This window comes from Uloborus diversus, chromosome 3 (assembly GCF_026930045.1).
Source record: "Uloborus diversus isolate 005 chromosome 3, Udiv.v.3.1, whole genome shotgun sequence".
NCBI classification, from domain to species: Eukaryota; Metazoa; Arthropoda; class Arachnida; order Araneae; family Uloboridae; genus Uloborus; species Uloborus diversus.
The window spans coordinates 70965643-70984381 of NC_072733.1; the positions used below are offsets into that span (position 1 = coordinate 70965643).

Below are 18739 nucleotides of genomic sequence, written 5' to 3' on the forward strand. Positions count from 1 at the left end.
TATAGTGTTTCTACCTATTTTTAAAATTTTTTGTTTACATGAAATTTATAGGTATGTATAAACTACATAAGGTATGAGATATGTATGCATAAAACTCAAAAACAATATTCACAAAGGCTAAAAAAGTAAAATATTGGTTGAAAAACTTTACTACAAGTTACAAGGGAATTAATGAGCTATTAATTAATCTATGGTTTTTTTATTGGTATGTGTAAGTTATTTACCTATTTGATTTTATGTATAGTCATGTATGTTATACTGAACTACAGTAAAACCCCTATTAACGGACACCCCTCTTACCTGGACAATTTTCAATTCCCCAGTTCCAATGCAAATAATATTATTAAACCCCTGTCTTGCGGACACCTCTCTATTGCGGACAAAAAAATTTGTCCCGTTAGTGTCCGTATTAGAGTGATTTTACTGTACTTGATTATCAAATCTGAGGATCAAGAAAAGGCACTATTAAAATCTTTCATTTTTAACAGTTTCATATTTCATCATAATAAACAAATAATGATATTACAATGAAAAAAATTGATTTTGAGACAGGTCATAAGAAAAGGAATTTTGAAAGGAATGTGAGAATAAAATATGAAAAATGAAACGAATAAAAATAATGAAATGTTTAAAAAAATTCACAAAATTATTTTTTTTAACTAAATAATAAGGACATGTTTAATAATTTCAATAACTGACATGATTGGACAAAATTTTAAGAAAGGTTAAAAATATGGAAAAAATGCCTAAATTTGAGAAACTTGCAATGTCTGCATATTCATTACCAGAACATTAGAATTCCTCGATTTCCAGATCAATTTTGTTTTCTAAAATCTTAAGGAACCCAAGATAAAGACTGGTAAAAAGTATTAATTTTTACAAATGGCATTAGCTTAAATCAATTTGGATGCAACAGAATTGACATTTTCCAATGGGCATGGCAAAAAAGACAAATTTACAAGTCCTCTCTTACCGAAAATATAATAATGGGTGAAAATAATAATCTATACAAAATTATTGATGTCAAAGTGGCAGAATCACATAATAAATTAAAGCAAACATGCTTCGCAAAAGCAGGTGCCATTAGATCATGGAATGCATAAAAAAATTCAGACTAACTAATAAAGTCTTAAAAAACAGTTCTGATTACATGAACTTCATGCTAATCTGAAAAAAATAACTGCCAAAAATGCTGAACGATCTGCAATATAAAATGCAAAACGGCACTTTTGCATGCAAGTTTGTTCCATTTCATGTATAAAAGTTCATTTAGCGGCCATTTGAAGCATTCATCCCTGGATTTGACATCTTTATTTTGTTTCACATGGATAAGTTTTGATTTGAAGCAGAAGCGGCATAGCAAGTAGAAAACCTTTTCCCCTGATTCAGAATCTAAGCTAATAATATTGTTGACAGCATTTAATTTGGCATGTTAATAAGCTGCTTGGATCACTTAAGCCTTTTTTTTTTTAAAGATTGGTTCCAGAACTTTAGAAGAGATAAATAAGGGCAAAACCAATGAGAACACAGATATCAATGACACCACAATTGAAAACTTTCACTTTGAAAGTTTTGAAGTTCTTGATAATGGCAAATGATCCTGCTGATTTGTTAGGGAAGGAAGATCATGTTATGGAAGAGATGCAAGAAATCATGAATGCCTTGATGCTCTACATAGAACAACACTGAAAAATAACTAAATGAGGGTCAACACACTATCCTAACCAATTATTTTTATATTTGGAAAGTTTATTCATGTTTTTCACATGCATGTTGGACACATATATTGAAATAATTACTTATTAAGTTTATTATGCATTTATCTACCACTAAAATGAAGGATTTTATAATCTCTGGAACCCAACCCCAAGTTTAACACTAATGTTAAATCTTAATTTTTCGTGATTTTGATTTACATGGCATTTACGTGGAACGTAACCACCGCATAAAGAGAGGGTCGACTGAATTATCCAGATCTTCTTACACATAATAGACCCAGCTCCACAATGAACTGAAAAGGTGCAAGTCAAGGAAAAAAAATCAAGAATTTCAAGAACAGTATGGATACAGCTAGTCATGGCAGATAACACCATTCTCTGATGTACAGTTAAATTGGGCTAGATCATTTAGACTAATTTTGAACCACCACACTTGAGTTAGAGGCAATGATAAGATAAATAACTATTAACTAAATACAAAACAAAATTTTAAAATAATTTCCAAATCTCAGTTACAAAAGGTCTTTTATCCAAAGGCATTTTTCCAGGAGTACAGAACGTTCTCCATAAAAGATATTTAACAAACTTAACGCCTAAGAATTTCCATTTCGGAAGGAACAAATTGTGACAAAACTGTATAATTGTCCGGTGATTAAAGATTTTCTTCATAGTGAAGACTACCATTAAAATCTTGAGAAGGTTGATATGAAGAACATAATCATGCCAGGCATTATGTGTGCATGGCTTACATCTTTTTTTTTTTTTTTTTTGATTGTTCATTTGAAATTAACTGAAATCTAGTCCATATGAATGAATTTCAAGAGTAGCATTTAAAAAGAAAAATAATCTTTCTGGAATATTACATTTTAGTATTTAAGGATAAGAAGTTCCAGAATCACCTGGACACTGGTAACAAAAAGTAAATCAGTTAGTGGCATCTCTGTTAGCTTATCTATCCAAATAATAGAATGCGATGTTTGATAGCTGTGTAATAACTAGAAAAAGAGTAAGGTTTTGATACAAGAATATTAGCCTATGTTGTGCATTTGTGGCCCAGATTTAATTAAATTTAAAAGCTTTATGCTTTATAAAATTTCGAGTATGTACAAAAATTTCTTGATTCAATTAAGCTCTTGAATTTAACATTAATTTTGATTGAATTAGATAAATGGTAGTTACTCTAGCAAAAGTTCAGCATTTTTCAAGTTAGCAACTAAGTATAATTTCTAAAAACTGGTAAAAATAATCACCTAAAACACATTGATGAAGTATGCACTTGCAAAAAATAGCAGCAGTAATAATCACAAAAATGCTTACCATATGCAGAAGTGGGAGGGGCTTTGCCTTTTTTTCTTGATGATGCTTCGACCATATTAATGATGGGCTGAGGATCTATCCCCCCTCGGTCAAACTTACATTCAAATGGTAGCAACAATTTCATATATTGCTTACGCAATGTATAGGCAGCACTTGATGATGCTCCAACACCTATAGCACCAGCAATATCCTTCCACCTTTTTGCGTTAGTGACCTTAAAGAAACAATTCAGTTTGTTTTTGAGGAAAAAAGTACATGATGTAATTCACAGACACTTTACATTTTAATTAGAAATTTTAGACTTTTAAAAACTAGTGTAGGGTCTGGTGGGGTAAAGTGGTCATAAAATCGCAGGTTTTCAACTTAGTGGATAGTAAATACAATAAATTCTTTAAACACTTAAACTTTTTTTGTTTTTATTTTACATTGCATTATTAAAGAACACGGTAAATCGAGTTTTAGGAAAATAAATATTGATTTAAGTAGTTTTATAGCACTTTCATTTCCCTTTGTATTTATGACCACTTTACCCTATGGGGTGGGGGAAAGTGGTCATAGCATGGGGTAAAGTGGTCATAGTTAAAAATAGACGCAAAACCGTTACAAATAACCCTATTTTTTGTATATTTCGGTTACTTTTTTTGTTACGAGTATATGTACGAGTATATGCGGATATACACGAGTATACTATACATGTCATGTAGACATGAGTAAACATGTTCATATATAAATAGATAAAAGTATACATCAGATACAGGCATGCACGTGCCTACTCAAGTATATACGTGTATACACGAGTATATGAGCATGTATACTTGATTACCTACAGGAGTGAATACGTGTCTACACGAGTATATACGCATCATGTGTATATGCAAGTATATACGCGTATAAACGAACATCATATGCATGTTTTCACATGTATCTCGAGTATATACGTGCATACCTGAGTATATGCGTGTATAGTCGACATATATATGCATATATAAGTGTGCATACATACTTATACGGGTATACACGAGTTAATTCGTGGATATATCCAGTGCGTGTTTGTACGTGTCTACTCATATATATATATATATATATATATATATATATATATATATAGATGGAAGCACGAGTATATACGTTTGTTTACGTGTAAACACAATTATATACCTGTTAGACGTATATACGTGCATTTACGTGTATACACCAGTACATGTGTCTCCGTATATCCACGAGTATATCCACCAATATACATTAATGCTTACAGAATGAATCCAAGATCTTGGGCAAAATCTAAGTGTTCTGAAAGAGGAGGATAAGAAGCAAAGAATCATAAGGGACTTGTGGTCGCTGACGCGCTACATGCACACAAGGTCAGAAATTGATGTTAGCAAAACAGGTTACAAAATTGTTACACAAAGATGATCTTAGCCGACATTTTGTTATTAATATTTAGAGCAGTTGTTGAAAGTTACTGCCTGTAGTAGCTCTAATACACGCATCGCAACAATGGCGCAGCGACTGATGAAAGTTTTTAAAAAGTATCGTTATTGCAACAGAGTGATTGCGATGCATGTATTACAGCTGCTGGCCGCGAATTTCCTCATTCGCTTTAAAACTTTCTTAAAACCTAAAATGTTGTGTAAAATTATCTTGAAATTGTGTATAAAGATTAATATATTAAAATAAATATATTAAATTGTGTAATAAATTTGTGACCTGTTTTGCATCCATCAGTTTCTGGCTTTGCGTGCATGCAGCGCGTCAGCGTTGAGTTTGTGTCCATATGTTTCTTATGATTCTTACTGTTATCCTCCCATCTAACACCTTTTAATAATTTGCTTAAGAGTTTAGACTCACCCTGTATACATGTATATCATATACTTGTATGTAAGTGTCTACTCGAATACGTACGCGTATATACGTGTCTTTCTGAGTATATAAGTGTTTGTATATATATGAGCATAAGTGGGTATATACGTGTATAGTCGAATGTATATCTATATAGATAAAAAATACTTGCAGATACAAAAATACGTGTTTGTTGGTGCATTTATGTGAATGCGTATATATACGTGCCTACACGAGTATATGCGTATACATACGCATATACTCGTATATTTAACCCTGTTTATTTTAAAAACAATGCATATTAAGTGAAATTAATATTTTATTTATATCTGCCTTATACTTAAACATTAAGTGACTTAAGAAGAACAATATTCGTTTAAGCTTAATATTATGACCACTTTACCCCATCTTACTTAAATTGTTCTAAAAAATCATTCAAAATAGATTCAGCTAACTGATTTTGAGTAAGAGTTCTTGAGACATGTAGGAATCTTCCTGTGCAGTCAATCTGTTCATAACTCTAACAAACAAAATTTCCCAAGGAAGTTAAAAAAGGTGTTGAGATTTTTAAAATTTTCATATTTACACAAAATATTTCTTTTTACTAAATAAAATTTTGCCAGCTGTAACATTTTGTATTTAAAATGTAGTTTCTAAGTGCACTACCCTAAAATAAAATTTTCACATTCATTCGAACATTAATTTCCAAGCTATAGCCATTTATTTGAAATATGACCACTTTACCCCATTGACCACTTTCCCCCACCAGACCCTACTGTTAATGTGATTAAATTTGAATTTTCTAAACTAACTTGATGTAACACTCTCTTATTAATAATAATTACTGATGCCAATGAACTAAAAAAAAAAATACATAAAACAACACACAACAAAACAGCCATTTTACTAGCATACTAGGTATGCAACTAATTTTCATACTAATACAGCATGAAAATCATAATACTTGGAAATGTTTCAACAAACTGTCTGAATTTTAACACTATGGCAAGCTTTAAAAAATGCATCAGAAGAAAAAATAACAAAGATAGTAACGAAAATAATTTAGTCAATTAAGAGATTATCCTAATATGTGGGGCATTTAGTATTCTTTAATATTAATCGTTTCACATATTTGAAAAGTTCAAGACGTGGAACGATAATGTGCAAAATAATAACTAATGATAAGTTTTAAAAAAAAAATCGTTCAATTTTTTTTTAAAGAAAAATTTTCGAATAAGTGTACCGTAAACTCAAACTTGTCAATGTCTAGAAATTAAACTTTGGAGAGTTTGTATTCAAAAGTAGGGGGAAAAAATGCCCCCTTTTATAATCTTTCATATCTTAGAAGTTTGTTTGGCAGTGAGAATAATACAATTTCTTCCTTGATTGAAACCAGGCAATATTAAAATTATATTAAGACATGTAAAAAAATTCATCTTCTTTTGTATTTTTTTTTCTGCACTTTTAAAATTATCATTAACTTTAAATTTCACTAGCTTTTATCAGCTGATACTACAATTAGCAATTTATCAGAATTAATAGAAAAACAAAATGAAATTACAATAAAATGCAAAATTAAAAAAAGCTTACTTTACATGAGATTTTATTGCTGTAAATTTAATTTAAAGGACAAACATTTATTCATCAATAGGATGGAAGAGGACTATATTTAAGCCCCAAATGACAATTCTAGCAATGTCAGGGAAGATACAGTGAAGTCATGTATGGCTGCTGACATTAACAAATGTTTATTATTCAACACAATAGAAAATTGAGTATGAACTGTTTCTCCCACTTATAAAAAAAGCAAACAAGGGAAAAGAGAGAGAGAGAGAGAGAGAGAGAGAAATACAATATTAGATATCTTGAAATGTAAAAATCAAAAAGCTTGGAAAGTATGTAATCATGTATTAAGTCCAAACAATCATTAAAATAGATAGAGTAAACCAAATATCAGAACAAAATAAACATTACCTCTACAAATCCACCCCGTTCTTTAACTGTAAGATATACTCTATAAACATCAAGTGGCTGTTTGCTAATTGTTGGGCACTGTGTTATAGGGCTTCCTCTGTCCTCATTAAATACAATTAACTTATCAAGAAAATAGCGCCTGTCAGGCTCATCGGATAAGGTATATAATTTCAGTAAATTTTCAGGGCGCTGAAAAATAAACAAATAAAGGAACAAAAATCAAAATGCACTAACAGAGAAAATAAAAATGAAACATTTTTCTCATTAATACTGAAATAGTTTTCAGCTTTCAGGTAGCTCAGGCAACCACAATTTTTATATGAGATATGTTTGTCTCCGTACTTAAAAAAGAGCGTTGAAGAATTGGAAAAGTTTTCTCTTACTATTAAAAAAAAAACAAAGCCTCCCCTTCTCCCAAAAAACTATCATTTAGATCTTATGCTTTTACCCCGAAAAATAAACTTATTGTGTAAAAGTGAGAGTAGAACCTGAAACAGGCCTACTTGAACAAAGAATTTCACAATTAAGCAGTTACTGGTATGAAAGCCTGCTAAGAATGACTTCTAAATGCTAAGGACTCATCCAACTCTGGTCCCTAATAAGTTTCACTAATCTGAATTGAACAATAAGAATTTAGTATTATAGAAGCATTCTAAATTTGAAGTTTACATTTTCAATTATAAAGACAATAATAACTTCATTTCAAGGGTATTTTGTTTCTCAACAAGATCCTGTATTTCTTGACTTGATCTTCACTTAGCTGCACATGTCCCATCATTAAAGAAATATCATTTGTTCTTAGCAGTCCAAGTGTATTTGGAAAGAGAAATCGATATTATATAGGTTCTACTTTTATAAGAGAAACAGATTTTACTTTCCCAAGTTACTACTTGTATGGTAGAACAATTGACTCTAACCTGCTTATAAGGTAACACTTTAACTCTCCTGCACTTCTTGGTGAGATAGCTTGTTCATTTAACAAATAACTCTAGGGCAACCCAACCTCAGGGTGGCTAAAGAAATATTTCTTAAAAATAACATAAGCAATTTTTTTCTCCATCAATAACCAGTTGCCTATCTAGAATTTTTTTAAGCAATTCTGCTATGAAAAGACAGTAGCAGTTACAAAGGCCAAATATTTTCTTCTTAAGAAATAATATTTCTTTTCTTTTCTTTGAATTCTTAAGAAGCATTATGAACTGCAGTCCTGAATAAGCATTCAAAGCACTAAATGTTGTTTAAAGTTCTTGTGAAGAAATACTATACAGGATAATCATTTAAAAATTTAATGATATGAGAAGATCACTATTAACAATTTTGCAACTGAGGCAAAGACAGTCCTGTATTAAAATGTAATTTAAAGAACTGAAAACGATTTCTAACTCTTCTATAAGTATCATGCATTATGTATCATTTCATTTTTTATCTTTTTTTTTTTCATTTTTACAATTTATCACCACAGTACGTTTAATACCATAAAATGTAGGAATTAATGTAATAGCAAAATATTTCTGTTAAAGATACTAAGTGTTTATGTTGCTCATACACAATGCAGTGAAACCTCATTTATCTGGACTAACTGTGATTGGAATTAATGCAAAATTCAGACAATCTGGTTAGTAAGTAAAACATTCTTAAATAAGTGGAATTATCTTTTATAACAGCAAAAACACAATGCTTTGTAACTAAACTACATAGCACCGTTTCTCGCTAATACTTTATCATTGATAATTCAGTTGCTGTGTGTGTAATATTAGTGCTCCAAGTACCCCATGTTATTTGTTAAATTAGTACCATACTATATTGTATGTTAATCAATACAAGAAATGAATATTTAGCATATTTATAGTTCTGTTCTTGCAATTATAATTTTAAATTATTTATATAAATATATGTATTTTTTTAACTTACAAATTTGATCTAGATAAACATTAGATCTGGAAAAAGGAGACTGGAAAAAAGAAATTCCACTGTACTTAAAATAGCATGTAATCAGATGTTAAAAAAAAATTTTTTTTGCCGTTTTATTGGATACATGGTCATCTGATTTATAAAGTGATGTTTCTAGTCCTCACAGGGGCTCATTTCACGAGGTAAGATAGTTTATAAATATATATATCGGATGGTTATAAAATAAGTATCTCTATTTGGAGTAGTCTGTAGCTTGAAGGAATAATCTGAATGAAACAAAAATTGGTACCATGAAGGGTGAAGAAGAATAGAATAATAAAGAAATTAGTTCCTATAATTGCCAACAGATGGCTCTGGAGTCTACAAAAGATGGTGCTGCGAGTCCAAGTATTTTTAATCTTGGGAAAAATCAAGGAGCAGTTATTACTGCTTGGTTTCTATTCTTTTGAGGAGTTATGGATAACAGGACTTGTAACATGTCTGATTTCTGCACAATACCTGCAGATGTTGTAAACATTTGTCGTTCCTCAACTGCAACTAAGATTACTTCTGAGACATCCTACAAGATGAAGTCCCACCCCATACTGGGAGAGCAGAACAAGATTTGTAACAACAAGATTTTACCAATGTTAAGGAAATAAGCGGTTATTTTCATATGATGTTAACTCTTTGATCCCTTGATCTTGCGATATGAGGTTCTTAACTTTAGGGATAGTTAAATGTATACTGTACAGTTGTTGCAAACCTCAATGACCTAGAAAATCACGTAACACAACATAAGCAAAACATCACTCCTCATACATTACATTCTGCAGTTAAGCACGTCACACACTACATGGAATTACCTCCAGCTCAATGGATATTTGGAACCAGATCTCAATCCTCATCACTATCGGCAAGTGGTATCTTGATATTGGAAATCAAAATTCAATTGAGTTCTCTTCCTTAACGTAATCTAATGAAGTCATCAATATTTAAATGGGCAGATCTCTTAACTCCTTTTGGTAAGTAAAGTAAGCAGTTATTGATTGGCATCAATGAGCGTCCAATCAGAAGAAGACGTGTAACCAAATGTAAATGAAGCTGATAGCTTTATTAGTGGGCAATCTCAATCGTTCTTTTTTTTTTTTTACTTCTTGTAAGCCTGTTAATTGCTAAGCCAGGTAAGAGTTGTGGGGTATCCACACTCTGCTTCTACTTACTGCCTGGGATTTTCCTTAAGTTAAACTCTGTCACTTTTTTCAGGTTTTTAATGTCCAATAAATTACTGGTTTGATTTTAAAAAGTTTTCTTGTTTAATATGTATTAGAAATGACTAACTATTGGAAATCAACATTCGGCTTTCAACTGTTTAAAGAGTTAGTCATCAAATTTATGTGTGGTCATTTTTCAATAAATTAGGAACGCCATCCAGTTGTACATTTCAATTCTTTTTTTCTTGTATTACTCATTATATGTTCAAAAGAGTTCTATTGCTGCTTGTAGCAACTAATTTTTTCCATAATTCCATTCTTCTTCCCTCTTCCTGGTTAATAAGTGAACCAATTTTTGTTTTATTTGGATTATTTCTTCAAGCTACAGACAGCTTCAAATAATAGAGATACTTATTTTGTAACAATAATACAAATATAATGCAAAATCTTTTTTTACTGATTTCTTTTTCATAAAAACTCTTTCAAAACTGCAAAAAAAGAAAAAGCATTTGCAGGCAAAAAGGCAGTAACAATTAACACAAAGAGATTTATGCTCAACACCATTGCACTATGCTTTATATAGGTGACAATGGCTACAAAATGTGTCAGAATTACATCCTCTCAGTAAAAATGACACTTGCTGAATAGCAGAAATTCTTTTTGACAAGAGTGAGTGTATAGGAATAGTTTCAAATAATCATAATTTTTGCTTAAATTGGTATGGTATTACAAATTTAAAAGATGCATAAGTGAAGTCATTTTTGGTTCTGCTCATTCAAAAAATAAATTAATAATAATAATATTTAAATTTTTAAATACACACACACAGGTTGATAGATATAAGGATATACAACAACCAAAGAACAAACCTTGATATTAGCAAATTCATAATTACTGGTAGCAACCTGTGAAAGAAAATAACACTATAATCAATACCAAGTTATCAAAAATCAGAATTAAAATAACTGGTAAAATGATCGCTATAATTGAATTGATGAGTCCAAAAACCAGACATTTCCTGGATTTTACCAAAGGAGAAGACTGTTTTTTGGACTCAGTAAATTTAATTATAATTTTAAAAATCAGAAATAAATACAGATTTAATCTAGAGAAATATTCAAAGCTTTCAAGTCTTAACAGAAGACTAACAAAGGGAAGACATTTTACCTAAACAACTTGTGTCGGTAAGATTCCATTTAAATCTTTGTAGCAATTCTAATTCTTTCACTTTCTGCTTATTTTTCACTTCGTGCAGCAAGTAGTTTTGCAGCTCATTTTCCCAATGGTTCATCAGGATAAAGCAGAATCAATTTGTGAGATGTTTTCCAATTCAATGTGAAATTATTAAACTAAATTCATATTCAATGGGTAAATCACAATTATCTTTATATACATCTCATCTACACAAGATTACTACATGCTTTTACTATCACTCCTCTCTCTCAACTCACTGCCCACTCACTCCGTTCCTTCCCATAATCGAATTCCCACCAACTTCTCACCACAATTCGAGAACTCACAGTTGGCAACCAACCACAGACCGTAGAAGAACATTAGAATTGGACAATACTGTTTGTAACTATTTCAGATGAAAAGTAAAAATATTGTATGAAATTTTATTAAGGTTTAAAAATATTCGCTGACAAAAAAAAAAAAAAAAAAAAATCATGTCAAAATGCTCATTACCACAATTTCTTCATGTGCAATTCATTCTATAGGTGGCCAAAAGAACAACATCTTAATTCTGTACAGCTAGATCCTAGACTCTCTGACACTGACAGGTAGTGCACTTTATAACCAAATGCATTTGGTGAATTAAACTGCCATTATATTGTGAATCTGATAATGATTGCTCTATGAAGTTGTAATAATTTTCATACCTAAAAGTTCAAACTAATGCACACAACAATTATATCATTTTTATTCACACAAATAAAAAAAAATCATCCCCCCATGCAGCGATTGGCACCAAAGTTGAACCAACGCCTGTTTACATATGGATTCATATTTATTCCAAATTTAATTCAGAATGTAGCTTTACTTCTTGAGATATGGCACTCACAATAGAAAAGAAAGAAAGAAAGAACGTTAGATTGTGCCACCCCCTTTTCAGCTGCTGATGCCCCAAAACAGAATCATTTTTTATAACCTCTAAGGGCTACTTGTCGATAAATTTTTGTTTGATTACGTTCATTATTTCTTGAGATAAGGCAGTCACAATTGACGATAAAAAGCGTTCTATAGCTCAACCCCCATTAGAGCTATTGACACCAAAATTGAATCAGGACCTGTACTTGTTAGGGGCAACATATGGACCAAATTTAGTTTGATTCCGCCAGTTACTTCTTGGGGAAAAACAGTCACACAAAACTCAAAAAACGTCACATTGCTCCACCCCCTTGGAGGAATTCGCGGCAAAAACCAATGGGCACAAGTTCACATAGGGGCACATACGTGTACCAAATTTCGTTCGATTTCATGTGGTAGTTTTTGCTGTAGAGCAGCAACAAAAAACTGGTCGTCACACACATACGTGACACACACAGACAGACAGGCAGACATTTTCCAAAAATGGTCGAAATGAACTCAGCACACCTCAAAACGTTCGAATCCGTCAAAATTTGAAATTCGAAAATTTGCACGAATCCAATACTTTCTTCTATACATTAGATATAGAAGAAAGTAAAAATTAATAAAATGCAGAAAAGTCTATGATGATTCATGCTAAATTTCATAGCATTTGAAAGTCCCACCTTAAACATATAAAAAATAAAATTATGTTTGAAAACTCAACTGAACTGTAATCCTCAATTGGGGAAACTTTCAACTATGGTAAGAACAAAATCAGCTATTTTTCATTATTTTACAGAATATATCTCTGCACCCTCAATATTACTAATGTCAGTAAAAATCACTAAAAAATCGCATGTATTGTTCAGGCAAAAATGTGCATGTTGCAGTTAATAATTGTATGAAGGCATATTGCTAACTATTATTAGTTAAAGGATCATGACAATCAAATATCAAGTTTTGTGCAATAAAAAAGTAGGATTTCAAGAAAACACTTACAGGACTAGCAGGAGTTTTGGGCCAGCCAGGACTAGAAATACACTCTAAGTCATCATGAAATGATGACATGGAAGCAGCACCAGGAGAGGATAAAGTATTAGGTGTAGGAGGATATGAAAAATTTGGTTTAGAATTTGCCTTCACAGAATTTTGATCATCAGGAATAGATGAGGATGCAGATGCACTGGAAGCTTGGCTGCCTTCATCTAAGTTGGCAGGGGGTTGGAGAGAGGATCCAGTATTACGATTGGACATAGTCATGTTATTTCCTATGGATGACACGGGGGATGACATGTTACTGGACATGTGGCTAACAGTAGATCCAGGGAGAACTGAAGGGAAAAAAGCATAATGCAGTCAATTATAAATACAAAAGCAATAAATTAAATATAAATATGCTAAAAACAATTCACAAGAAAAAAATTGCTTAATGTAAAAATTGGTTAATGTAAGTAAACATATTAGCCAGGGGTCTGGCCAGAGAAAATTTGGGTCAGTTAACGGTCCCTTCATAAAAATCCCATCAACCAAAATGGACCTCTCACAAAATCCCGATCAACCAAAACTGACCCTTCACAAAATTCTCACAAACAAAAACGGATCTTTCATGAATTGTTTATTGAAAGAGTAAATCTCAAAAATCAAAATAACGCAGCATATTTCCGTGTATCAAAATGATAATGTTTGGAACCTCTTTTAAAGTGTAATTTGAGGGATCAACTTATACAAAATCCTCTAATTTTGCAAAAGAAAAAAAGGAAAAAAAAACGGCATTTTTAAGATGCTCCTGCAGCAATAAAAAACAACTACGGCCAAATAAATATATAAATATAATGCTTGTTGTTGGTTTCTTTCAAAGAAATTAACAGCTGAAAGTCACTTTGGTTTATAATTTTGCTTTTTTGTTTTATGCAGCGGTGTTGTTGAAAACCTCTATGAAAAAGCGTCAATCTCCTCTGAACTAAGTGTGGTAAGAACTTTTCACCCTGCTCGTGATTTAATAAACAATAATATACAGCAAAATGAACTTAGAACTGCAAAGGACATTAGTGGGGGGGGGGGAATGTGATCTCTTCAGATAGGGTTACCAACTTCAAACTTATCGCCACTTAGCGTCTGGCGGTATGATGTTTAACTGTTATTTTGGGAGAAAGTTATACGGGTTTGATTTTTCGATGCTAAAAAGGATAATTAACTTTAAATAAACTCTTTTATTTAACTTTTTTTTCTTTCAATGCCTACATTAAAAAACGCTATCTTTTTACATCCAATATGAGAATCATATTTTATTCTTTTTTCAAGCTAACTTAGCTTTCTTAAGATGCAAAATTATGAAAAGTCTCTTTATGTTTGTAACAACACTTATTTCAAGTTTTTAAAGCAGAATTCCATTTTCTTTTACGAGTTGAAAATTAAAATGCTGAATTAATGGTTTATTTTTTATTTTATTTGCTTCAACTGTGTCTAGACATTAATGATATGTTTATCATAGGACTCTAAAATGCAATTCTAAAATAATTTTATCAAAAATATACATTTTGCAAGCCGTTTTTTATACTTTTGATGCCTTCACTTTGAGAATTGCAATCTCTTTGCATCCGCTATGGGAATCAGATTTTTCAAATATTTGATGCTTAGTATGCTTTGTTAAGAGGTAACAAATAAAATATTTTTATATTTTTGTAAAAATCAGTGTTTATAAGTTTTAAACGAAATTCAGTGCTCTTTAACAGTGTCTTGGTTCAAAATGTTAAATGCTGAACCCCTGCCTGAATTTCTTTGTTACAATTATTTTTAATACTACACATATAACATTTCTAGTATAATTTAACATAATGTAGAATAGTAAATAAATATTGATTCTTGAGGGGTGCCCATCTCCCAGAAGCAAAGCCGCCTATCCCCTTGAATACTCGAAAAACACTCAAGAATGATAGTCTCAACAGAAAAGAGGGAGTATCAATGATACAGTTGGCACCGTCTCAAAATTCTAAAATTTCATTTTCACAAAGAAAAAAATTTCTTTTTGCAAAATTATTTGATTTTTCACAAAAGTATTTGATTTTTCTCAAAATTAATTGATTTTTCACAAAATTAATTGATTTTTCACAAAATTAATTGATTTTTCACAAAATTATTTGATTTTTCACAAAAAATGGATCCTGTGAAAAATCCTGGACAGACCCCAGTTAGATGATCAACTTTTCAGTGCCCTTCCCTTATTTAGTTTCTTAAATATCGCTTAAAAGGTATAAGAAGTAGGCAACAGTTTTTACAAAAACTCCTTATTGATTTCATTTCAACATTTCATAATAAGTTAAAATATTTCTAAACAATCTGGTTACCTTTTCTGTCACACTTTTATGTGAAACCATTCGTCCTATTTGTTTTACACAGAATAGAAAAGCTTTGCAACTGAAAAGTTATTCAGTAAAAAATTACATTTACTACCACATATGCTACTTTTCTCATTAAAACTAAATTTATCTGCAGGATACAATTATATCAACTGGTGAAAATTATTAAATTTAATACATGGCCATTTAATAATATATGTGTATATGTGTAACACACACATATGTATAATATGCATGTAACAAACATTAAAAAAAAAGGAAACTTCTTTGTTTAAACTTGCAATTTATGCTTTAAGAAACCACAAATTACAATAAAAAAATTGGTTCAACAATTAACAAAATTACAACATATTCTATACCAATTAATTTTTGCGTGTGCCTGTCTGTATCCCTATCTCCTCTGGACTGGCAATGCCTACCAGGTCAATACTTGTTAAATACAAGGCATCCAGGGGAAGCCATTCTGCCCTGTCACACTCGACTAAACCTTAAGGGGCCGGACATATAATTTTGAGGAGAACCTGACACCCCTAAAATCATCAACTGTCACTTGTCGCAGGTGGCATTGAGCCTCCACAGGTGGCAAACGGGGGTTGGCAAGTGTAGCGAGCAGGGGGCGGTGCCCCCTAGTCCAAGAGACAAATGGTTGAATGATAATTTGACTTTTGTTTATAATGAGGAAAGCTACAGGCAGTTACGAAATAGAAAAGATAATTTTTTTCAATAATAAATTTTTATTTATATCTTAGATAAGGAGAAAAAAAAAGGATTGCATATATTTTTAAGTAATTAAAACTTAATATTTTCTAAGAAATTTAACTATTGAAAAAGCATTCTTATTTGTAAAAAATCAATTTTTCAGGAAAAAATGAGGAAACAAAATGATTTTTTCAACCCCCTCATCATTTTGTAAAATTTTACATCTCTATTCCTCTTGGAGCTTTCTATTGGCTGAGGGGTGCAGATAAACAACATTTTCTCAGCTAAGGACCTTGTAATAGTTTTGGGACTCTCGATTGGCAAGTCAGCACAAGTTTTGTTCCTCAGAAGTTCTGAATTCATGTTCAGATCGTGTTAATTCCAATAATGTTTTGAAGAGTTTTCAAAATGAAACAAATAAGTAGAGCATGAAAAATAAGCTGAAAAGGATATGGATAAAGTTTTTATACAATGGCTATATAATCAGCAGTCTCCAAATTTTTACATGGTTACCTAAGTAAAGTTGTCTACATGCCAGGGGATCCTAAACTTTCGGAAGAGTGAAAAAGTCAATCTTATTTCACACTTCGAACTTTTTGTGTATTTTCATTTTATAAGATTGTAGGTACCCAAAATCTCATTTTTTTCTTCAAAACTTTTAAATATTCAGCAATTGCTTACATTTATTCCACTAAAAGTATACGAAAATCTTTAAATTTAACAAATTTGGTGGTATAAATAGAGCCACATTCAGCATCATTGCTGAAGTGACACCATTCTTAATCGGTATGTGAATTATTGGATCTTCCTCAGGTGAAAATGATGGTTCTGTAATGCATTGATATATCATGATACGCTGATGTATACCCAACAAAATGAAACTGGTTTAGAATTTTCTCTACACTGATGCATGAATAAGAACTAACCGCACACCTAAACATAGGCTAAAACAGTACTACACATCAATTCACAGTCCTGTTGCTTTTTGACTAGTAGAAAATCCATCATAAATTATTTCCATAGTTCCAAATTTAAGACAAAACCTAACTTTTTTTCAAATAGAGGAAGACCTTTAGAAATAATTTTTGGCTCAAGTGGAGCATTCTAAGCAAACAAAGAGCTTAATGTTTCCCATTTTACATAAACACAAAACTTTTTAATACCGTCGTTCTTACAAGTTAACAGTGAGGTATTAGTCATAGTTCAAGACAATCACTGTCAAAATTAATCAAAAATTTTAATCCTTGATAATATGCAAAACTTCATATAATTCACAAAAAGATCTTAAGTTGAACTTTAATTTAAATAAAATATTTCAAGATTGAATAAATATAATTTGAGATTCTATTGATTGATTGATAATTAACAAATAAGGAAATAAAAAATGGCACGTAGAATGAATTTGTAGTACGAGTAATGAAATTATGATTGATTTATATAACAAAAAAGTAAAGGTAAGTTAAAAATTATCCCACTGATTCTTTGATTAGTAAAGATTAGCTGGTTTTCATAGCAGCTCATAAGAGCTCAATTCTAGAACTTATTTAAGCAAATTTTTTGCAAGTCAGACTGAATTCAGGACTGTTTACATATGAATATTAAGTTCTGAAAAGTATAGGACTCCAGGTATTTCTTTGTTAGAAATTAGGTCCTGTATATTGTGTCCAATTTCTTAGAAAAGTTGATTGAAATAAAAGTAAACAAAATATTCTCCATAATCCAAAACATGTTTGGGCCCAAGTGCTGATTGGCCCAAGATAAGAGAAAGTTGCCAGTTCAACTACATTTAAACTTCACGTCAAAAAATGCCTCAATTTTATTAAAGTAAATTATAGGCTTTTGCATTCAATTAAAAGAAAAATAACATGAGCTATGAAATAAAACATCGTTATTTAACTAAATCTGAATTTGCTTGAAATTCATATCATCACTAATATAGAATAAAAAGGAAGTAAGGGAGCATGAATATAACATGAAGAAAACATACCAAATGAAGAGCTTGACACATTCATTTTTATACTTTCAGCAGAACCATCAGGAGAAGCATTATCAAGAACAGAAATCACATCACCAGGCAAAGAAGTTTCAGGAGGTGTAGGTATAGATGATACTTGTGAGACCTGGCTGCCTTGTGCAATTGAAACGGATTGCACAGATGCATTATCTTGAGATTGTAACAATGAGGGTGAAGGTAATGTTTGTCTGACTAAATATGTTTGTTGATTCTCTGCAACTGAGTGAGGATTACAGTTATTAACATATGCATTTTGTAAATGGTAATTACTTTGCTCTCTATAATGAGGCATAGGTGGTAGTGGACTTTTTATACTATGAGAAATCTGGGAATTATGCTGCACACTAGATGGAGCTTGAGACACATTAAGGCTTGAATTTGCATACTTCTTTGGTGATTGCACCATGTTGCTTGGCTGATAGTTTTTTGTTACATTAACATTACCATAGTACATATTGCTACAATTACTCTTCACTGATGCATAATTTTGAGCTGTGTTCGTACAAGAATAATTATTTTGCCTTACTACAGGGTATTGAGGAGAATATGCAACAGCATTTGAGTTCTGATCTTTTGAGACAGGTGATACATATCTGGTTATGTCATTAGCATTTTGGGATGAATAAGGACCTATAAAAATAAGATAAA

At 31.3% G+C, this 18739-nt stretch overlaps 1 protein-coding gene across 1 annotated transcript in view; it reads right to left on the reverse strand.

Moving 5' to 3' along the window:
* LOC129218613 (trithorax group protein osa-like) overlaps positions 1–18739 on the reverse strand; it is a 137633-nt gene that overhangs the window by 19298 nt on the left and 99596 nt on the right. Inside the window, exons 4-8 of the mRNA XM_054852933.1 lie at positions 18065–18721; positions 13022–13353; positions 10822–10857; positions 6849–7037; positions 3036–3249 (exon numbers count right to left, since the gene is read on the reverse strand). Of these exons, the coding sequence (XP_054708908.1) occupies positions 3036–3249; positions 6849–7037; positions 10822–10857; positions 13022–13353; positions 18065–18721 (1428 nt within the window). The remainder of the gene's footprint in view (positions 1–3035; positions 3250–6848; positions 7038–10821; positions 10858–13021; positions 13354–18064; positions 18722–18739) is intronic.